Consider the following 23,993-nt stretch of genomic DNA (forward strand, 5'->3'; position numbering starts at 1 on the left):
GCTACAGCAGCAGAACACACTGACGCTCCTCTCAGCTAAGAACAGGAAACTGAGGCTACAATTTGCACGAGCTCACTAAAATTGAACAAAAGATTGTAAAAACACTGCCTGGTCTGTGACATTCAGGGTCAGAATTTGATGTAAACAACATGAAAACATGGATCCATCCTGCCTCGCATCAATGGTTCAGGCTGCTGCTGCTGGTGGTGTAATGGTGTGGGGGGATATTTTCTTGCCACACTTTGGGTCCCTTAGTACCAACTGAGCATTGTTTAAACGCCACAGCCTACTGGAGTATTGTTGGTGACCATGTACATCCCTTGACCACTTCTGATGGCTCCTTCCAGCAGCAGGATAACACACCATGTCATAAAGATCAAATCAACTCAAATAGTTTTTTGCATGTCAATGAGTTCACTACTCTCTAATGGCCTCCAATCACCAGATCTTAATTCAATAGAGCACCTTTGGGATTTGGTGGAACATTTGTGGAGATTTGCATCATGGATGTGTAGCCGGCAAATATGTAGCAACTGTGTGATGCATTTCAATGTGGATCAAAATCTCTTGAGGAATGTTCTTAGCACCTTTTTGAATCTATGCCATGAAGTATTAAGACAGTTAGGGTCCGACCCAGGTGTACCTAATAAAAGTGGCCGGTGGTGACTATATATAAATAGCACTAAATATGCTAAATATCTGAACTGGTGTAACACTGGTGTAGATAACCAAAGATAGCCTATGGATTTTTTGAGTTTCTTATTTCAAGAAATATTTACACCAAATTTCCCACCAAAATTTTATTTAGATGTTTTAAAACCTTCAATGTTTTCACTTTTGTCTTTATTTTCTCTTTCTCTTTGTAATGTAGCACTTTAAATGACCTTTTTGTGAAATGTGCCATAAACTTGCTTTGCCTCATACTCTGTTTAACATCATCGGTTGTTTTTGATTTCAGTTTTAAGTTGTGATTCAGTTTATGGAAAAACCAGCAATATTTTGTTACAATCCAACTAACTGTGCAGTGACGTCATAATTTCCAGACATGCCACCGCTCGATTTGATTTTCAGTGGTGAAGCATCTGTGTAATATTATGCCTTAATAACAAATTCTTGTTCTGTGTTGCTAACCGGTGCTCCAGCATTGCTATAGCAGCAGTGAGTGAATGTTGAAGCAGCACCAAATCTGTCACTAATAATATTAAAAACATAATATCATCCAAGTAATTTAGTGCAAGGCTAAGCATCTCTAGGAAAACAGATGCTTTATCTTTAAGGCCATGTTTCACTAGACTTCATAGTGGCTACTTTTATAGCTTACCTAAACAGACACACTGACATTAAATTACAATTAGCTGGATACCTGAATTATGCATTAGACTCTGAACAGCTGCTCACTGGTTACATAAACACACAACACAGTCTATTGTCGCATTTCCAGAAATCACTGACAGAAGAGGTATTTTTTTTTAGCAAATGTTAAGCAGTGACCTTGCACAACTATTTAAAAATTAAACAAATGCAATAATCAAAAGGAAGGAACTGTGTAGTTCTATTTCCCTCCACGTGGTGGAGGGATTGGATTAACTAGAGTATGACGTATTAATGGACATTACTGAACGGACTTCTATTTGGTTTGAGGGCTTTAATGATCAAAATTACATTTTAAATGTTTTATTTAAATGAACAAAAATGAATGAAATAAAATGAAGAATAATACAAAAAGAGTACACAACATTTCTTCCACACAGTCTTTTATTTGTAAATAATAAAAATGAACTCTTGAATATAAAACATACACATTATTTGAGCCACGTCTGCTGTACAAACAAGAAATGTTGCAGTGAATACTTTCAATTTTGTTTCAGTGGAACACATGATCTGTAAACAATCAGTATCCTTGAATAATACTGACAAAGTAAATAAGTCTGCCAAAACCAGGCATATAAAGTAAAGTTCTCATTGAAACGAGGATTCATGAGCATTTATGATAAAGCAACAGGGTGGTAGAGGTCCAAATTTCTCTCGTCAGATTGGGCATCACTAAAATAAAACTTTGGAGGCATCCCTTCTTCCGCTCAGCAGAACCAAGAGACAGAGCACTGATCCATTAACTTGAATGGGGCCGCTTTGTAAATATAAGTAAACTTCTCTGCAGACTCATATTTACAATATATGCATGTACATGAGTGATGTTTAATTGATACACTCTGTTCAATATCGATATATCTCTAAGTCATTGTGATTTTTATAATTATATTCCATATACATATAGCTCTAGTTTTTATACAGGTTTTCTACTTTAGTTTTAGCCCCACAGTAGTACAGACTACAGTGAACACCAACATCTTCAATAAAATAGGGCCTTGAGATTGCTGAGTACTACAGTACAGCACTTATTTATCCATCCAGGGTAAAGGAAAAAAAAGGGGGGGAAATAAAACAATTGAAAAATTCTTATAGACATTCAGCCCCAAAATAAGGCCTGTGTGTATGGCTGAACCCGGCCAAATGCCCACACATGGAATGAATGGCTTCGTTTTATTTGATAATCTATTTATATCAAGTACAAGCAAACTGTACAAGTACATGCAACATACAAGCTGGCCTACAGTTTGTGGAACTAACACACACTTATTGTAGTCTCTTTTTTCTCATCTGTCTTGTTTTACAAAATGTGCATGCAACTTGGAACAGTTCCAGTTTCATGCTGTTCCCCGTGTTGGTGGCGAGCAGTCTTCTTCAGAGACCACGTCTCACTGTCACATTCAAAATGCTCAGGGGGGATCTGTGAGATTCCTTTTATAATAAACTAAACCGAAAACTGATGACAAACTGCTAAAAATAGGAAGCTTACGATTTTGGCCTCTTCAGATTTTTTCGTCATTCCCCCAAAGCTTAACCTTTTCTCTTTTTTTGTTCAAAAATCAAGCAGTTGTGCTTGCATTAAAATAATGTAAACTCTAATCGGGTAGAAATTCTAATATTGGTATGTACAGGTCCTTTACCAAACGGAATAGAATTAAAAATGCTCTGAAATGTCAGTACGATGTGTTTTGTGATCGCAAGAACGGTTAGTGAGTTAATGCATGTAGTTTCCTGTTAGGGTTGAAGAAACCTAAATGATAGTGGCAGCTTCTTACAGTCCCAGTGAATCAAATACAATTGGTTTTGTGTCTTCCGTGAAGCTCGTGTGACACAAATGTCAGAAAACATGAAGCATGTTTTCACATTCTACAAAGTGTGCCTATTTACCAAATCAACAGTAACGTGAAAAGGCAAAGCAGTCGGTGGCGACTGCTGTAAACAGACTTAAAAGGTTCTCAGGCGTCCCTGCCTTATTAGACGCAAACGCACACTCACACACACACACACACACACACACACTGCATTTACACAATCTGAGTCTGAGTTCGTGCCAGACCGGCACACGGCGGAGCCTCAGATGCAGCATCCGTGATGCAGAGAGAAAACTCTCTGAGAAGACTAAATCTTGACCTTTAACCCTTGACCTCTGGTCTTTCAAAAGAGGGACTTCCTGTAAGTGCAATATAGAGGAGGGGCAGTGCTGTCCTCTCACTCCCGCCAGCTCTGAAACACATACACGTGTGAGAAAACAAATACGCTGACTGACCAGAATGATCTAGGCTACCGAACCGCTCTGGGCTCTGCTTCCCGTCAAAAGAAGTGGGGCTGCGTTTCGGGAGCCTTTCCCTTCCTTCTCATTTTATTTGGGTCGAATCGTCATCTCAGCAACAAAACATGCAGTAAAGGAGCAGAGTGGATCAAAAGAAATCTCTACAACCCAAAGATCAAAAGTAAAAGAGAGAAGTGATTGTCAGGCTTCAGCAAAGCTTTGATCATGATTCTGTCCATCTCTTTATCCGCCGCTCCGGTTCTGATTGTTTCCTCGGGTCCTTGGTCCACTGGCTCGTGTGTTTTGTTTTGCATCTCGCTCCTGTCCATTCACTAGGACCTGATGATGCCTGGCGGCCCTGAAGAGTCCAGCGATGACTGGGAAGCGCGACGAGTGAGGGGAGCTAAGGTCGGGTCGACCAATGACGAGGGGGGAAACAGTTTGTACCAACCGATCACTGTGCTAGAAAGATCCAGCTCCTCTAAAAGAATCTGGGCGACTCCCATGAAACATTTGTGGTCCATGCGGCCGTAATCTCCCCAAACTATTACCTGAAGACACATTCATTGGTCAGTACACACTAATGGTGCACAGCGAGGTATACCGAAAACAAACTCAGTCCTACCTGGAGAACTTTACCCTGCGGACTTTCCTCAAACAACAGCGATTGCTGATACAAAGGATCAAGCGTCTTTCGTGCAATCTTGGTTTTCTTTTTGGCTTTGCACGCTCCATTTTCCAACAAATAGACCTTGACGTAGGGAGCTGTGAAGAGCACACATGGTTCAAAAAGGCACAGGTATACAATTAGTACAATGTATTAATCTTCAAATTTTCCTGCTGTAATCATTCCATTAAGCTCCTTTAAATCACTTCTGTTAGTCCAAAGTACATGTGCTAAATGTCTACAAATTTAACTACTGTACAAATTAAAGCAACTACAAATACACTACTGTTCAAAAGTTTGGGGTCACTAAGAAATACATCTAAAAAAACAGGGTTGTCTTATATTCAGGGGCTAGACTTTTACATCAATAATAAACCGCAACAATAAGTAGTACGCCAAATATGCGTAAAACGAGCGTGGCAAGAAATGGGGTATGTCAGAGAATAATGTTGGAAGATTGCGGGCGCAAAAAGACAGTTCTAAAAACTGTAACAGAAAGCTTTTCTGCCGGCAGCCGGGTGACTGTCATGTTTGCGTGCCTTGCTGACAGGCTACATTTTCAATATATGTGATTTTAAAATGTGAGATGGTACCCAGATTTCAGTTCTGCTGTTAATTAAATTTTGGTAGGCTACATGGTTTTCACTATGAGATGGACAACCTAATTGTTATATAATTCAGATGGGCAACAGGTTTTTACGGAATGCCAACAAATGTTTATTTTTTAAATGTGATCCATTGAACATTTTACCAGTATTTACCATACTTTCAGTACAAAAACTGACATTTTTTATTATAACATTTTCTTCATAAAAAATTATCTTTATAAAATACAAGGTTTGGCATTTTAAAAGCTTTTTTGCAAATGGTACATCTTGAAAAAGGGGAGTCGTCTTATAATCAGGGAAGTCTTATATTTGGAAGATTATGGTAATATATGTCATATATTTTAAAATGATTCTTCACATGATTCTTCAAAAATCATTCTAATATTCTAATATTTCCTATTATTATCAATGTAGAAAAGTAGTTTTCCTGCTTAATATTTTGTGGAAATTATGTGTGATTATTTGATGAATTTGATATTTGATTATTTGATGAAGGATCAGAGGAAAAGCATTTATTTAAAATAATATTTTATAACATTGTAAATGTCTTTACTGTCACTTTCGATACATTTAATTAATGAATCTTTGCTGAATAAAAGTAGACTTTTTTTTTAAATCGTCTAACCTCAAACGGAACCTAATGCCAGGATACACATAATGAATCCTTAACCCATATTCACTACTATCTACTACTAATGAAAACTAGTTGTGTGGGCGCACTCACCCGGCAGCGATTTGGAACCTGGTTTAGGTGTAAGACCACGGGCCCTGATAACCTCCACCTCCAACTGCCCTTTCTTATCCATCAGTCCAATCTGAACATCTCCTACAAAACAAAAAAGGTTTCCAGAAATTACATTTTTCTAAGTTTTTCATTGAAGCAAACAATCTTAGACTTAAGTTTGTATATTTACAAAAATATTTACATAATTTACTTACCCATAGCGGGCGTTGCAAGTGTTTGTCTACCCACCAACTGAGCGGGGCCAAGACCATCTAGGAAATCACTGAACTGGCTGTCAGCCCCTAACCTCATCCCTGAGAAGATCAGACTGAGACACACACATGTGACATGCACAGGTTATCAGATGGATGAATGGATCAAAGGCAGCAATTTAAATACAAGTCGTTAGCCTGGATGCCAGCCGAACTTAGCCCCGCCCACAAATTTTTTAGGTCGGGCGGTTCGGTCTGGCCTCGCTCAATAGATGAGTAATTATTGCTGAACAAAAACTGTTCGGACCAATGAAATCATCACGGCGGGCTTTAGACGATGACAGACAGATGATAAACAGTAACATAATCATGCACGTCATCAAAGGGGCTTGGATTATATTTGTTTGTATATGCATTCACCTTCACAATTTCTCTCAGAAATGATGATCATGTTGGGTAAGTACTCTGTGTATCATTAAATTCTTTTCTTTTTTTTTTACAACACTAGCAAAGATTGTTTATTCCAGCGCGTGTGCAGACAGGGTTGCCAAGTTTTTACAACAAAATCCGCCATCTACTAGCCCTAAACAATAGCTTCTCCAGAAAGAAAATGGTGTTTGGGGGGTAAAATGTGTGTTATTTTGGCAAGGTTGCCTGCTAAAATCCGCACTCATGGGTCTATATATCACATAATAGTTGCTTAAACCCGCGGACATAGAAAACAACCCGCGGGAAAAAACGTGGACTTGGCAACACTGTACAGTTGAGCTCTGTTGACATTTGACAACGTGTCGCTTCGTTGCTCTGATTGGTTGTAGGTCTATCCAATTGATGTCTTTCCTGGTTTGGTTGAAACACGCCTCATAATGACAGCCCAATGGAGCAGTTTCAGACTCCTATTCTGACTAGAATTGAGTATGACCACATCAGGCTAACAAGTTGTATCTTTAGGCATTCTTATATACTTAACTTAATTGTAATAAATCAATAAAATGTCAAAAAATAATCTACTAAATCCTTATTGAGACCAACATATGAAAACAAACTTTAAACACTAACATATACAACAATTTGTTTATAAATGTACTTTTATAGAATGAGCCTACTGCGATCAGTTCAAAAGCTGCTGAAATGCAGTCTTGCGCTGAGTATGGTATGCAAACCCTGTCCTGTGTTAAGGCCCCTCTTAATACACTCAATATTTCCTTTGAGACCAGCGCAATTTCCATGACCTAACTCCTGCAGGAATGTCTGAGGGACGTGCCAGCCCATGTCGTGCTACCATATCAACTGCTTTATGTGATTTCAGACTATTTAAAACACATTCACATGAAATAAGCCTTAAATCATGACGTTGCTGCTCATTTTGCTGTGTCACACTCCGTTTGTCACGACGGCCAGGCCAACCGACTGAACGACCGCCGTTTTGAAGCCGCAAAGGGATGTGTGGCTGCCGTTTTCAGCGCAGCTACAGATCCTGCCAAGGCCCCTCTCCGCAGATGATGGATATTTTAATTATTATAGGGGAGTACTGCTTGCCATCTGGCTCCAAAAATGGAGCTTAGACAATAGTGGACACAACATTAGCTTTGTAAATCAGACTGTTCTCTATTAGCTTATCCTTATGGTTTTTCCAAATAAATCTAGACGAGAAGCTTATGTGTACATGTTGAGAGTCCATTTATGTATGAGTGATGGTTTGCAGCAAATGCATAAAAACACCAGAGATAGGACATTTTAAGGAAGTGTGAGCTGGGGAGGAGGTCAACTTCGGGTAAAATAGCAGAAATTAGGCTTATAGTACTTTAAATAGTTTGAAAAGTCTTTTATGCTCATCAAGACTGCATTTATTTGAGCAATTATATTGTAAAACATTTAAATACTGACTGTTTTTATCCATAATAATATGTTGATTTGGTGCTCAATAATCATTTATTATTATTATCAATATTGAAAACAGTTGTGCTGTTTAATAATTTTGTGGAAACCGGGATACAAATTTTTTTTAGGATAGTTTGATGAATAGAAATTTCAAAAGAACAGCATTTATTTGAAGTAGAAATATTTTGTAACATTATAAATGTCTTAACTGTCACTTTTGATCAATTTAATGCATCCTTGCTGTATAAATGTATTATTTATTTTTTTAAAGCTTAAACTTTTAAACGGTAGTATACAACACTGTATAACACTGCAGACAACACTGAGTAAAGCAGTGTAGGAACTGAGGACTGTAGGAAATAAAATAAATGGGCAGACAGGCTACCTGTAACAGAATAGTGATAGAACAATGTATAGTTTATAATGGCAATATTTTATGTATACAAAGGAGGAGTCACACTGCACTGGATACTAACTTGCCCTCAGAGCTATAGCTGTTCATGCTGCCGTCAGTGGACTCTCGGCTGGCTTGGCGGGCCATGGCGTTACGAGGATACTCCACTGCCATTCCCGTCTCCTGACTGCGCTGGATCTGACTGGATCCCTTTGATTTCTTGTTGGCTGCTTCTGCAGATGGGAAAAAAAAATTGTATTATGAATTATTGTAAGTCTGATAAATACTCATTTTAAAAGGTGTAGTAGACATATTTGCTTTGATTTCTTCAAGGTTTTTTATTTGCGCGTGTGTGTATGCGCCAAGGTGTTGGTGTTGGTGTGCTATTCTTATAGCTGTCAATCAGGAGAAAATATTGCAGTCTAAAACAAAGCTCTTCGCCCCTGGTGAGAATAACATCTCCTGCTGGACGTCATGGGGCAACATCCTTACTATTTATGGCCTTTTGATGGATTACAGATCCTTTGAAAAAGTCAACCACTGAGGTGGCTCACAGAGCCGCTGTCATGCCAGTTGTTTGAGTTAAAAATGTAGCAGAGAGATTTATCTCTTCACTCGTTGTTTTGCCTTTCATCAAATCACAATCAAGGGCTTACTCTCACAAGACTTACAGAAGAAAGGTGCAGGGATTTTTATCAGCAGATATCTGCATGAAATTATTTGGGAAAACAGAAAAATACTTTCAGAACAGAAATTGTTTTATTTTAGCCAATGCTAAATTACAGCAATAATCTATAGAATAAAGTACATTTAGAGCGTGTGTTGAGGTTCTTGTAGCGTTTTGGACTTAAAAAATCATCTTAAAGCAAGAGTGTCTAAACTATATACTCTGTGGCAGCCCACAAGATGTTTTTTTTAAAAAAACCATGAATTTGGAATTTGTAGGAAAAAAAACTAAATCATAATATGAACACTTATATAAAGGTACTAATTGTTAACATTAGTTAGAGCATTAAGTATCATAAACTAATAACAACATTTTTTACAGTGTATGCTGATCTTTCAGACTTTATTTATAAAAGATTTTTAAAAAAATCTCAGTTTCACCAAAAAATAAGAAAGGACAACCGGTTTTAACATTGTTCCTTGATCGGCAAATCAGCATATTTGAATGATTTCTGAAGGATCATGTGACACTGAAGACTGGAGTAAGTGAAAACTTAGCTTTGCTGACAAAGGAGTAAATTACATTTTAAAATACTGAAGTAATAGTTCACAACTTTGAACAGTACACTAAATATACTGTTATATTGTTCATTTAAGTTTATTTAATACATCAACTAAAGTTAATAAATAATATAACTCTTTGTTGTTATTTCATAATACCTAATGCATTAACCGTGTTACCGTAATTGTATTTTTAGCTTTGGCTATGGTTGTGAATGGATGAGGCTGGTGCAGTGGGCAGAGCGTGGAACAGCTGTTACGGAGCAGCGGAGCTCTTTAAAATGCTGATTTATCGCATCTTTGCAACTCTTTATGATTTATCATCTGATGGGCCTTTTAAGATATTATACAGGCGTTTGGCAGAGAGCGGTGCCAAAAAAACATCTTTTGCCATCCTTTTTGAATTTGTTTCTTTTTTCAGCAGTCCATTTATTAAACTATAAACAGACAGCACTTAAAATATGGGATTTTAGAGGATATCAGATCCAACTTCAAAGGTATTTATCTACATTACATCTGATAGGAATCCAGGGTTGATCTGCACCTGGAAGAGTGAACTCTTGCCAATGCAAACATGCTGCCATTCATATTTCCAGCCCGAGGCTTCAGCTCCCACACTTTTAAAGAGACTGAAGATGCATTCTACTTTAAGAGGTGAAACAGGGTAGAGTGAGACCTGATATGTAGATCCACCAGACAAGGATGACCCGGAGAAAGAGAAGAGACAGATAAGAGACAGCCATCCAAGCAGGAAGACTGAGGAAAAGACATCCAGCGGTCTTGGCAAATGGATTTAAACGACAGGAAGAAATTACCAGTGTCTTCATTTTGTTAACAATTCCAAACTGATTTTTGGTCCTGATGACACTAATGTCATTCTATTGAATATCTCCTTGTTGTTACTCAAGATATGAAGCATTTCTGGCAATAATAAATGCTGTTTTTAGCTTTTACACCAGTAGAGGGCACCTCAGGCTACACTAACCGAGCATATGAAATGTATCTGTGTCCTGTATCTCTTCTCTGGTGTTTAAAAGAGCATAAAAGTGACCTTACTTGACAGATATCCAAACAATGAGTTATATTGGGACAAAAGGCCCTACTGTATATGGTACATGAAGCAGCATGTTTAAATTCTTTTAGTTTATTAGGTGCAATACTGATCTATGTGGCTATCCAAGAAATCTTTTTGCATTGGAAGTATATGATTGGCTGGTAGTGTCTCACCTGTCTGACTGAGCTGAGAGGTGCTTCTGCTGCGGCGTGAGGGAATGCCCACGATGGCGACTACACGGGCGCTAAGGCTGGATCTGCGCTTTTTTCCTCCTCCTCCCAGTGTTCCCAGAGCGGTGTCTGACTGGCTGCCATCGGTACGCTCCAGACTGTAGATTTCTCCACTAACACTCGTACTCTTCATCATGTGGCTGGATGGATGAATATGACGGCTGGTGTAGGGAGAAAACAGAGAAAAAGTCTCTCAGTAACTCAAATGACAAATGGAAAATCACTGTAGCCAATGTGACCCTCTGTGTTTGATTATTGTGTCGGTTCTTTCTGCACCTCCCTCAACATGAGTTTACCGAAAATCACTAGAATCTGAGAATGACACGATCATGGAAAAGACTGCTGTGAGGAAAAAGTTTGGGGTCAATTTCTTTTTAAAAGTTTTTGCAAATCTCTTATGACCATGGCTGCTTGTATTTGATTTCAATACATTAAAACAGTAATATTGTAAAATTGTATTATTTAAATGTTAAATAACTGTTTTCTATTGTAATATTTTAAAATGTTTATTCCTATAATGGCATTCTCAGCATTTTTCTTCCCAGGATGTTTTGATGAATATAAAGTTTAAAAGAACAGCATTTATTTGAAACAAACCTTTTTGAACATTATAAATGTCTTTACTGTAACTTCTGATCAATTTAATGCATTCTTGACCCCAAACTTTTAAACAAAATTGTAGATATACTCAATTTTTACAATTACAATGAGAACATATGGAAACTAAACAGGTTAACCATTGTAACATGTACATTAACTATTGACTGCTACACAAACATTTATTCAGTGCTCAACTTAAAGCAGCAGGAGCAAAAATGACAGAGAGAAGGACTAAGATTGAGACTTTTTCTGAACAAGAAAACTATTTAAAACATCTAAATACACCGATTTTTACCCAATGTAAATTAAACACAACAAAAATAAAAAAGTGAATAAATGACATTCCCTTTACAAATTGATCTCTAACAAACCTAATAACCTAACTCCTACTAACCTAATGCAACAGTCCAGTGTGATTTGAACTACCCCATGCATCTCACCTAATGCGACCCCTGGGTCGTTCTGATTGAATGGACATGTAGCTGGTGCTACTGATCCGCGAGGCACTGCTGGCGCGAGAGATGGCTGACACGTCGCTGACATCACTGTCTGAGGACTTATGGGACACATTGTCAGAGCTTCGTCGCTGCTCCTTATAAAGCTAGTAGAATGAAATACACAAAGAAATCAAAGTGCATACTGTATACATTCTTAACATTCTAGATTTTTCACAGTTTGAAAGAGTTGGAATGAGATGATAGGCTACACTACCGTTCAAAAGTTTGGGGTCAGTATAAGATATTTTCTCATATTTTTATTGAGCAAGAATGCATTAATCAAATGTGACAGTAAAGACGTTTATAATGTTACAAAAGGTTTCAAAATCAAATAAATGCTGCTCTTTTGAACTTGAACATTTAAGACTGTTGGTTTAAAGCAGGGAAAAAACTGTTTTCAACATTGATGATAAGAAATATTTGCAAGTACTAAATCAGCATAATCATGTAACATTGGAGTAACGGCTATTCTGGAGTAATTCTATTTTAATTAGATATTCAGCCCCAAACTTTTTAACAGTAGTGTATATAAAGATGAAGTCCAACCCCGAGAGAGCAGACCGGGCGCTCACCTCTCGTTTATTCTTGAGCGCCCTCTCCAGATCCTGGCTGGTACTGGAGGGAGCTGGTGTTCGGAAGGTGCGTACTTTCATTTGCCGTGTCCGCTCCTCTGAGGCAAGAGCTAATACATACATGACAAACAATATGATTCTCTTATTGTCAAATTTTGCACATGTATTCCAAAAACATTTGGAAAAGTAACAAGTCAATGGACAATGACTGTACCTTGCTCTACACTGCTGCTTTTAGCGGGAACTTGGGGAAGCTGTCTGACCTTTCGTGTCGAAGAGTCCGCTGTTGATGAGGAGAATGTGGGGCGGGAGTGTGGTTGCACCCTAAAGAAGGAGAGAGAGAGAGAGAGAGAGAGAGAGAGAGAGAGAGAGAGAGAGAGAGAGAGAGAGAGAGAGAGAGAGAGAGAGAGAGAGAGAGAGAGAGAGAGAGAGAGACTTACGATTCTATCAAGTACAAAGGCCATATCGCCAACCAGTGTGGATCAAAATGTAAGTCGAAGAAACACAGAGCATCAAGAAGTAGACTACACACTTTCACAAACAGACTGGTCATATCCTTACCGGACCAATGTCTGCATGATAGGGTTACAGTATTATAGCTAAGAGCCTTAAGGAAAGCAAAACAAGTACAAGAGTGGAGGGTGTGAAACTGATGAAAAAAATAGCGGTAAACTGTGAAAGACGACATTTTGTTGTTATGATGCACATGGCAACAGACGGAAAGCTGTGGGTAGGTGATGAGGACAGGTGGATATTCAGTATAAAAAGCAGCAACCACACAAAACATTTGAGAAAAAAGAGCAAAAGCGGCAGCGGTTATAGCAAAGATGAGGCTTTTTGTGTGAATATAGGGTGGGTTGAGCACAGCAAGGCTTCTCAGTCATGATCAGGGTCAGCACCTTTCCATTTGGGGTGAGCCTGTGGTTGAAACCTGCACGGGTCACCCTACCCAATGGAGGCAGCGATACCCTCTTCCTGCGTGAGCCCTTAAGAATGGAGGTTGGCCTAATGCTGCGAGCCAGCAAGAATAGCAACATACAAGACAGAATAATAAAGGACAAATAAAATCAATGTGACAAATCATAGAAGAAAAAAACAAATGGAGATAAAGCCAATAAATGATTTGCAAAACAGACAGAGAAATAAAGTGTGAATGTGTGAAAAAACAAACATGTTTGTGGATGAAGCAAGTGCAGCACTTCCCTGTAAAAGTTCAACAACCTGTATAACAACTAAAAAATATACACATTGTAATATTCTGAATAATAACAGGGCCCATATTAACATTGGCGGGTGATTTGAGGAAATGCACTAGCCATGAATAATTTTTTTTAACAGGAAGACAGATTATCTATGATTTTATTCACTCACATCAATTCTACACCATTTATATTATTTTAATATTATTGCTTTTACCCTTTTAATTGAAACATTTTATTCCCTTTCAGTCGGTCACGTTCGACGTACGTCAGAACTGAACCGACGAATTGGGATCTGCCCTCAGAGACCTATCCACTTCGAGTGTAAAAAAACGAGCCAATCGGAGATTGGCATGTGATCCACACATTCCACGCTCCGCCCCGCAGCGCGGGTATAAATAGGAAGTGGAATGGTAGATCAAATGCTTTCAACTTCGGAGCCGAACAGTTCATTCTGTTTCCACGAAGAGTGTTTAAAAGACTGAGTCTTGGAGAGAGAGGAAGGAGAACTGCCAGTGCGGGTGTTACAGCGCTTCTCAGCGAGAGACCGACCAGTTGCAATTGTTTGCATTCATTTAAAAGAGCTTCCATTGTTGGTTCGCTGGGCGTTTTTCCCTGTTTTGAGTGTCACACGCAGGCTTGCATTCGGACTGCGTGCTGACCGCGGTCATCTCCCTGCTTCAGCACAACTAAAAGAGCAGTTTTCCATCCTAAAAGAGCAACACGGTTTGACCCTGCGTCTTTTTCAAGATGTCATTCAAACCGTGTGTTTCTGGGTGCGGTCGCTTTCTGTCCCCGCTTGACGGTCATGTTCGTTGTCTCTCGTGTCTGGGCACTCAGCACGCAGAGGCTGCGTTCGTGAATGACTCATGTTCCCATTGCGGGAACATGACCATCGCAGTGTTACGGTCCAGACTCCAATACCTCAAGGCAGGTGGAGCACCCTCGCGCATCCCCCGGTCTAGCGGTCCTTCTGCGCCTAAGCAGAGGGCTGCTACTCTGGCTGATGACTTGGGTGGGGACCTGAGGGTGACGGTCAGGGCAAACCCGCCGGGTCATATGGCTCCTCGGGCCCCTCCCCCCTCCGCTGCGCCGGTGGAGTTTCCGGAGGAGCGTGCTGACCTCTCACGTGGAGTGCCAGCCGTTTCCTTTGGGGCTCCGGCGGAAGACAGGATGTCGGTCGGACGAGCTAATGGGCTCTGAGGATGAGGATTCGGCTGCGCTGCCCCCTTCGGGTGTGACAGCGTTGCCCGAGTCTGACCCAGAGCTTACGGCTATGCTTTCCCGGGCCGCCGCAAGCGTAGGGCTCGAGTGGAACCCTCCACCGTGTCCCGAACCTTCGCGGCTGGACGATTGGTTTCTCGGGACGGCCCGCGCTGGTTCTCAGCGCCCCGCCCCGGTGCCTTTCTTCCCGGAAGTGCATCAGGAGATCTCGAAGTCGTGGGCAGCGCCGTATAGCGCTCGCTCGCGATCGACGGACTCCTCCGTCCTCACCTCCCTCGATGGCGGTGCGGTGAAGGGTTACGTGGGAATCCCCCCGGTCGAGCGGTCAGTGGCGATGCACCTGTGTCCCAAGACCGCTGCGGACTGGCGTGGTGCCCCGCGTCTCCCCTCCCGGGCGTGTAAGTTCTCGTCCGGGCTGACCGGCAAGGCTTACACAGCCTGTGGAGAAGCCGCATCGGCTTTGCATGCCATGGCGCTCCTGCAGGTCTACCAGGCCAAAGCGCTCATGGAACTGCACGAGGGAAGTTCCGACCAGGGCGTTATGCAGGAACTGCGTGCGGCGACGGACCTCGCTCTACGAGCGACGAAAGTCACTGCACGCTCCCTGGGTCGGGCGATGTCCACTCTGGTGGTCCAGGAACGCCACCTGTGGCTGAACCTGGCAGATATGCGTGAAGCGGACAAGGTCCGCTTCCTGAACGCCCCTATCTGTCAGGCCGGCTTCTTCGGCGACGCCATCGAGGACTTTGCCCAGCAGTTCTCGGTGGCCCAGAAGCAGACGGAGGCTATCAGGAACATCCTGCCCCGGCGACCTGCTGCTGCCTCCACCCAGTCGCCGGCCGCAGCTCCCCCGCCTGCTCGTCGCCGAGGGCGTCCCCCAGCGTCCGCCTCCGCCCCTGCCAAGCCAAAGCAGCAGCCTCCACAGGCCAAGCAGGGTGCCGGGCGCAAGGGTGGCGCCCAACCTGTCCAGACCGCTAAGCCTGCCGGCAAGCGCAAGGGGAAGCGGCCCTGAGACAGGCAGCCCAGGGAGGACAGGAGCTGCTCTTCGGGAGATGATGTCCGCATCCCTCCCACACCCCCCGGAGGAGGACCGGGGGGTCCCGACTGGTCCGAAACATCTGCCGCCAGCTCTCCGGAGCTCGGCGGTACCCACATACTCACAAAAAGAGCAGTTTCCTATCCCCCTGGGCCCCAAGAGGGTCAGGGTGGCAGTTCACGACGCCTCCGGGCTTTGTCTCTCCCTCCCTCCCCTCCCCTCGCCAGGGGGCAGCAGAGTGGGCTCCGAGGACGCCTCCGGGCCTTCTCACCCACTCTCTGCCTCTCCCGGGAAAGCTCAGACAACACTCCGGGCCGCCCACGGGCCTCCCGAGTCGGGTCTGAGCAGCCCACCTCTCTGCCTCCGGGCAGCGAGCAGTCGAGCGGGCTCCGAGGACGCCTCCGGGCCTTCTCACCCGCTCCCTGCCCGCACCAGGAGAGCTCGCGCGACACTCCGGGCCGCCTCCGGGCCTCCCGAGTCGAGCCAGAGCTCTCCGATGCGCTGCCCCACCCCGGGCATGTCTGTGGTGCCGTTGGTCCCGCTGGTACGGTCCCTGGGAGCGTGGCTACAGCTCCCTCGACCGTCCCGTTGGCTCATCCGTACCATCAGACTCGGCTACGCGATTCAGTTCGCGCGCCGGCCACCCAAGTACAAGGGCATCCTCTTCACCTCAGTGCGAAGCAGCGATGCTCAAGTCTTGCGGTCAGAGATCGAGGTCCTACTGGCGAAGGACGCGATCGAGCCGGTTCCTCCAGCCGAGATGAAGACAGGGTTCTACAGCCCTTACTTCATCGTGCCCAAGAAAGGGGGTGGGCTCCGGCCAATCCTGGACCTGCGCGTCCTGAATCGGGCCCTGCACAAGCTCCCGTTCCGGATGTTAACGCAGAAACGCATTTTTCAATGCATCCGTCCCCAGGATTGGTTTGCAGCGATCGACCTGAAGGACGCGTACTTTCATGTCTCTATACTCCCCCGACACAGACCGCTCCTACGCTTTGCGTTCGAGGGGAAGGCATACCAGTACAAAGTCCTGCCCTTCGGGCTGTCCCTGTCGCCTCGCGTCTTTACGAAGGTCGCGGAGGCAGCCATTGTTCCACTCCGAGAACGCGGCGTTCACATCCTCAACTATCTCGACGACTGGCTCATTCTCGCCCAGTCTCGGGAGCAGTTGTGCGAACACAGGGACATGGTGCTCAGTCACCTCAGCCAGTTGGGCCTTCGGGTCAACCGAGAGAAGAGCAAGCTCTGTCCTACGCAGAGAATCTCTTACCTCGGTATGGAGCTGGATTCGGTCAGCCAGACTGCGCGCCTCACGGAGGAGCGAGTCAGGTCGGTGTTGAACTGCTTGAATATGTTCAAGGGCAGAACAGCGGTCCCACTGAAACTTTTTCAGAGGCTCCTGGGGCATATGGCATCCGTAGCCGCGGTCACGCCGCTCGGATTGCTTCATATGAGACCGCTCCAACACTGGCTTCATGGCCGAGTCCCGAGGTGGGCGTGGCAGAGCGGCCAGTACCGGGTCCCAGTGACTCCTTACTGCCGCCAAACCTTCAGCCCGTGGTCCAACGCTTCGTTTCTCCGGGCCGGGGTGCCCCTAGAACAAGTGTGCAGGCATGCTGTGCTATTCACGGATGCCTCATCCACGGGTTGGGGGGCCACGTACAACGGGCATGCAGTTGCGGGTCTGTGGACGGAACCGCAAGTGCATTGGCATATCAATTGCCTCGAGTTGCTAGCAGTACACTTGGCACTGCGCCGCCTCAAGGGGCCGCTACGTGGCAAGCATGTACTGGTCCGTACGGACAGCATGGCGGCCGTTGCGTACATCAACCGTCAGGGTGGTCTACGCTCCCGTCGCATGTTCCAACTCGCCCGCCACCTGCTCCTGTGGAGTCAGAAGCATCTGAGGTCGCTTCGGGCCATGCATGTCCCTGGTGCGCTGAACCAGACAACCGACGAGCTCTCTCGGCAGCCAGCACCTCCGGGAGAATGGCGACTCCACCCCCAGGCGGTCCAGCTGATATGGGACCAGTTCCGAGCCGCACAGGTAGACCTGTTTGCCTCTCCGGACTCGACCCATTGCCAGTGGTACTATTCCCTGACCGGGGGTACCCTCGGCACAGATGCACTGGCGCACAGCTGGCCCCGGGACCTACGCAAGTATGCGTTTCCCCCAGTGAGCCTTCTTGCACAGACCCTGTGCAAAGTCAGGGAGGACGAGGAGCAGGTCTTGTTAGTTGCGCCGTATTGGCCCAACCGGACCTGGTTCCCAGAACTAACTCTCCTCGCGACAGCCCCTCCTTGGCCCATTCCCCTGAGGAAGGACCTTCTTTCTCAGGGACGGGGCACTCTATGGCACCTGCGTCCAGACCTCTGGAATCTTCATGTCTGGTCCCTGGACGGGACGCGGAGGTTCTAGATGGACTACCACAAGGAGTCGTAGATACCATCTCTTCAGCTAGAGCCCCCTCTACGAGGCGCCTCTATGTACTGAAGTGGAACCTGTTCGTTGAGTGGTGTTCTTCCCGCCAGGAAGACCCCCGAAGGTGTTCGATTGGTGTTGTGCTTTCCTTCCTGCAAGACGGGTTGGAGCGAAGGCTGTCTCCCTCCACCCTCAAAGTGTACGTCGCCGCAATAGCGGCGTATCACAACGCAGTCGAAGGTAAGTCCGTCGGAAAGCACGACCTAATCGTCAGGTTCCTCAGAGGTGCGAGGAGACTAAATCCTCCTCGTCCATCCTCGCTACCCTCTTGGGACTTGGCTCTAGTGCTCAGAGCACTTCAGAGCCCTCCCTTCGAGCCGTTGGAGTCCATTGAGATTAAAATCCTGTCAATGAAGACAGTGCTCTTGACTGCTTTGGCCTCGATCAAGAGGGTTGGGGACCTGCACGCACTTTCGGTCAGCGAATCGTGCCTAGAGTTCGGGCCTGGTAACTCTCACGTTGTCCTGAGACCCAGGCCCGGATACGTGCCCAAGGTTCCTACCACTCCCTTCCGGGACCAGGTGGTGAACCTGCAAGCGCTGCCTTCGGAGGAGGCAGACCCAGCCCTGGCTTTGTTGTGTCCGGTCCGCGCTCTTCGCGCTTACGTTGACCGGACCCAAAGCTTTCGGACCTCAGAGCAACTCTTCGTCTGTTACGGAGGCCAGCAGAAGGGAAAGGCTGTCTCCAAGCAGAGGTTAGCCCACTGGATAGTGGATGCTATAGTCTTGGCTTACCAGTCCCAAGACGTGCCTTGCCCGTTCGGTGTAAGAGCACACTCCACTCGGAGTGTTGCTTCTTCCTGGGCGCTGGCTCAAGGCGCCTCGCTGACAGACATTTGTAGAGCTGCGGGCTGGGCGACACCTAACACGTTTGCTAGGTTTTATAGCTTACGTGTAGAGCCGGTATCTTCCCGCATCCTCGCCCCTGGTGGCCAGGAGCGCTAAGTGCCCGTTCTAAGTGTCGGCTTGCAACGCCACTCCCGCCCTCTGGGCCGGATACGTGCGTTTATTTGTCTCCAGTTGTGTTCCCCGGGAAACCGGCTAACCCTGTCGAGCTCCTCCGTCACCCCATGCGGTGTCAGACGTTGCGGACCATCTGACGCTAGGCCTGCACCCGTATGCTTGTGGAACTTGGTTGTAGGCTGGGTTCCATATGTAGCGGTTCCCTCACGGCAACCCCATATGTGTATTCGTCCACGGTATCAGCTACCCTTCGGGCTAGCTCCGTGTCTTTCCCTCGACAGAGCCCGCTCTGTCGTATCTGGGCGTGTTCTTTCCCCCCTTCAATTAGGTTGGAACCACCCCAGAGACTGCCATATGTTGCACTACCCTGCCAGGTTAGTCCTTATGTGTATTCCGCCACCACTCGTTCCCTGAAGGACGTGGCCCCGCAGCGTACCTCTTCCGAGAGGGCACGCTTCCCAGCGGTCTATGGTCACTCTAAGTGGGTCTTGCAGAAACAGCAGTGACTGACCTCCCTGCTTGGAGCCCTGACTTCCGTACCATACTAGACGGTCCAGTGCGCTCAAGCAGGACGCTGGAAGGGCCGGCATCCTGGCGTTTTCCAAAGGGATCCCAATTCGTCGGTTCAGTTCTGACGTACGTCGAACGTGACCGACTGAAAGGGAACGTCTCGGTTACGTATGTAACCCTCGTTCCCTGAAGGAGGGAACGGAGACGTACGTCCCGTCGCCAGGAGCTGTGCTTCAGCTAGGAGCCCAGTCACGTATTCGGCTCCTCAGTTGAAAAAAGCATTTGATCTACCATTCCACTTCCTATTTATACCCGCGCTGCGGGGCGGAGCGTGGAATGTGTGGATCACATGCCAATCTCCGATTGGCTCGTTTTTTTACACTCGAAGTGGATAGGTCTCTGAGGGCAGATCCCAATTCGTCGGTTCAGTTCTGACGTACGTCTCCGTTCCCTCCTTCAGGGAACGAGGGTTACATACGTAAGCGAGACGTTTTATTCCCTAGGGGTGTAACAATATATTGTGTCACAAAATATCGCAATACAAAAAAAACACTACATGTATCGTGGATAGTGCTAATCTTTTTTGTCAGTACTACATTAAACTACTATAATGTTAAAAATAATGTATAATAATGCAATGGGGAATATTTGTGGGTCCTGATAATGCCAAATGTCTTATGTTACCAGTAAAAATCATTTACATTATTTTAAATATATCTAGTCAGTGGCAGAATGCAAGCATATTCGCCTACAATAATTCTGTATGTTCAGCTTCCAAGTACTGAATAATTGCATTAGTCTAAGAATAGTCATTTCCAATTCAATGTAATACCAAATTTAGCATTTTAATCAACAGTATTTTTTTTGTTAAAAGTGCACTATGTATGATTTTTGCAGTAAAATATTCAAAAACCACCAGGCCAGTGTTATATATTTTTATCAGTTGAGTTCTTACAATATCTAAATGTTTCCAACTATTAGTTAATTGTGAGAAAAGTGCTATTTTAACCAAGGAACCGAGACATCGGAGTCGTCTGTCAATTGTGTCATATCTGTGTTACCCTCGGTTTCCGGTTTTATTTGGCAGAAACACTTTACTCTTAGCAGTGTGCAACAAGTGTCACAGCAGGGTTGAGCGAACACAGAGTAACGTCATAACATAATTTTAAACACACTTAAATGTATCTAATATGATAAACAGAGCTGCGTTACCTCATACTCATGACCTGAAAAGCGGAAAAGGCACAGGCGACTGTGTTCCGTCATAATAATAGTCCTAATAATAATAGTCCAAAATAGTCCTGCTGCTCGCGAGGCGTGTTGCCCAATAATCGCTCCAGCGGCCTTGCTCAGCTCCCTCAACATTCGGTCCTGCTTTGCTTCAGTAACGTTAATAATCGCATCCATGAACTTGATTTCTACCCGAGTCCTATCCCGATTCTTTCCCACTGGCTGTGAGGTGAAGACCACTTGTCCCAAGATTCTGAGCTCAAACTTGGCATCATCAAGCTATGCCTTTGTTTTGAATAGGCACCCCCTAGCTGATGGAAAAATTACATGGTGTAGCTTTAACCTTTTACCATAAGTCTTAGAGAGTATTGCAATAATATCGTATCATGAGTTCATGAAAGTGATATGTATCGATTCGTGACATGAGGATATCGTTACACCCCTTTAATTCACTTTTGTGAGAGAACTGGTGAGTAACTCTTATTAACCATTTTATTTACTCACCAAAGTACATTTTTACTTACAGCTTTGGCAATATTTGAATTTTGGGCCCTGATATAAAATATAGAAATGATCAGAAACAATTGAACAAAAACATGTTCATAAAAAATAAATAAATCATCATTTCACAAAAAACACTGTACAAGTCCAATCTAGAAGCTTTATCCAGTGTAATAAATAAGTGTGATTTGTGACTGTACTAAACAGGTACTGTACAGACATCCAGGACTTACTGTACAATGAACAGGCAATGCAAATGTGACGTGACATGGTTTGATAAGTCTTACCGCTCGCTGTCAGATATTTTCTTGCCAAGTTTCTGACAGCTAGGCTTGTCCAGAGTTCTCGACTGCCTGCAACATGGAAATGATCGAGGCGAGACAGAAAACAAAAAGAATGAGGAGTGGATTCACTCAGGACTGGACGGACAGTAAATGAAACTGTTGTCTTGTAAAATGCCACGATGAGATGGACATGTTATTGGTATATGTGCTCTAGAGCTCTTCCTGTGGGTGTGTACCTCTGTGCGTCTGGCTTTGCACTGAGGTGGTGTACTGTCTCCTGAGCGGGGAACATAGCATCCAAAACCCAGCTGATTCATAAGATCAGGTAAAACACATGTGAGTGGCATGGACACAGACACACAGACACACAATGGCACAGTATGGACTGATGTTAATAAAAAAAAATATTTCATTAGGGCTAAATCATGTCACTTTGGTTTAGTGGCTACGCACAAAAGGAAATGATGCAATAACATGTACAGTAATTGAGACATATAAACAAGACACACTATGTATGATATGGAGCACAGACAACTGACTCTTATGTGTCAGGGGTCACATGTGACCTATGTGACTTTTTATACCCAAAAAGTTCTGAAAATCACAATTTCAGATGAATCCAGAGGAAAGTGAAGACACATGCAGTGCTCCCAAAACAAATTGGGACACTTCAAATGTCTGAATATCACAGCACTAGTAATATACAAAACCAAAAATTACATCTTTATAATCTGAAAACTACACTGTGAAAAATGTTTTTTTTCATTTTCAACATTTAGTATGTTTTCTGGGGGCGGGGGGTCTAAATGATGTGAGTTTATTCTTAAAACAAGCACAATTATGTTGAGATATTTGTACTTGAAATTAGACAAATATATTAAGTAAGAAAAGCATTTTTTTGCAGTGTAACCAACTTATTTGTGTGAGATGTTTTGTGAAAACCCTGAAAAGTGTGCTTGTTGTCTTTGGTTTAAAATCAATCTCACTAAAGTTAATATTTTGTTGCAAAGTAATTTGTGTAATTTATGTCCACGTACTTTTCAGGGCCACTGTCTAAATGTATCAATAACTGTATACAAATTTCGTATAAAAACTGTAGAAGATTAGATAAAATTAGGAAAAAGCTTAGATAACAAGGATTAAAATGCAACCTAATGAAATCCAGAGTCAACGCAACACACTGCACATCACACCACAAAAGCCACATTTTTAAAGCTACTGAGAAGCTGAAAAACTACAAAACACACTGACGATCACATTATAGAGCACTGAAATCACAAGGCTGGGTAACAACAAGCTATAGGTCAGAAGCTACAGGAGGCTGGAGGGTTAGCTATACGATACATCCACTATCTAGTCCCATGGCAGAGAGGGGACGGACAGGTTAGAAGAGCAGAGAGGTTTAGCAATAGGACTGGAGGACAGGAGGGATACCTGTCGTCTTCTGGGGAGGCATGCTGAATTAGGATCCTGGGGCTCGTGGGTCTGGTACGGGGCAGAGACTGGGTGCTCCTGCATGAGTGTGTGCGTGTGTGATCCACAAACACCCAAAGAGTTCAAAGTGGGGATGGAAGAAACACGGGAGGTCAATATAGAGACTGTGACAACGGTCATCTCAAACATATAAGAAGATGTACAGATTCAGGGGACTCATTTTTGATACTTCCCCAGCTACAGTGGTTACATAAATGCTCACTATCCAAGACGCAAAACAGAGCCGTCTGGCCATAAGAGTCACTGGACACTACCAGAGCAGTGCATAGTGGGGTTGTTACTTTGACATTAACATAGACATACTGGGTCTTATTCACTAATAATTACACATAAGTGTTCTTATTTTACAGTATGTGCACAGAAAAAAAGACTCTCAAACTCTCAAAAATACAGAATTCTGAAGCTTATTAATGTCAATTAATCGAAATGAGTAAGTGTAGCACTTAGTAATTAGCATACTTAGCATCAGCTTTCTACACAATTTCACTCCAACATTGATAAGAAATGTTTCTAGAGCCGCAAATCAGCATAGAATGGTTTCTGTAGGATCATGACACTGAAGCCTGGAATAATGGCTGCTAAAAAATTCAGCTTTGGCATCATAGGAATAAATTACATTCAGTCAAAGAGACTTTAAATTATAATAACATTTCAGCTTTTACTGTATTTTTAAACAAACAAATGCATCCTTGGTGAGTATATGATAAAGCAAAAATATTAAACAATCTTACCGACCACAAACCTTTATATTTCTAAACCTTTTACTTA

At 43.9% G+C, this 23,993-nt stretch overlaps 1 protein-coding gene across 7 annotated transcripts in view; it reads right to left on the reverse strand.

The window, feature by feature from the left end:
- Positions 1-1,737: 1,737 nt before the first annotated feature.
- LOC137044705 (regulating synaptic membrane exocytosis protein 3-like) overlaps positions 1,738-23,993 on the reverse strand; it is a 102,609-nt gene continuing 80,353 nt past the window's right edge. For 4 of the 7 annotated variants that reach the window (XM_067420949.1, XM_067420953.1, XM_067420948.1 and 1 more), the window contains 11 exons: positions 23,166-23,243; positions 21,735-21,800; positions 12,518-12,627; positions 12,304-12,413; positions 11,675-11,835; positions 10,578-10,795; positions 8,206-8,356; positions 5,852-5,964; positions 5,637-5,738; positions 4,263-4,402; positions 1,738-4,188 (listed from right to left, as the gene is read on the reverse strand). In XM_067420949.1, coding sequence (XP_067277050.1) covers positions 3,970-4,188; positions 4,263-4,402; positions 5,637-5,738; positions 5,852-5,964; positions 8,206-8,356; positions 10,578-10,795; positions 11,675-11,835; positions 12,304-12,413; positions 12,518-12,627; positions 21,735-21,800; positions 23,166-23,243 — 1,468 coding nt within the window. In that variant the 3' untranslated portion in view covers positions 1,738-3,969. Of the gene's footprint in view, positions 4,189-4,262; positions 4,403-5,636; positions 5,739-5,851; positions 5,965-8,205; positions 8,357-10,577; positions 10,796-11,674; positions 11,836-12,303; positions 12,414-12,517; positions 12,628-21,734; positions 21,801-21,967; positions 22,039-23,165; positions 23,244-23,993 lie in introns of those variants that run through there. The other 3 variants (XM_067420952.1, XM_067420955.1, XM_067420954.1) reach the window with 3 other exon arrangements.

The sequence above is a fragment of the Pseudorasbora parva genome, chromosome 17, assembly GCF_024679245.1.
Source record: "Pseudorasbora parva isolate DD20220531a chromosome 17, ASM2467924v1, whole genome shotgun sequence".
Taxonomy (NCBI): domain Eukaryota; kingdom Metazoa; phylum Chordata; class Actinopteri; order Cypriniformes; family Gobionidae; genus Pseudorasbora; species Pseudorasbora parva.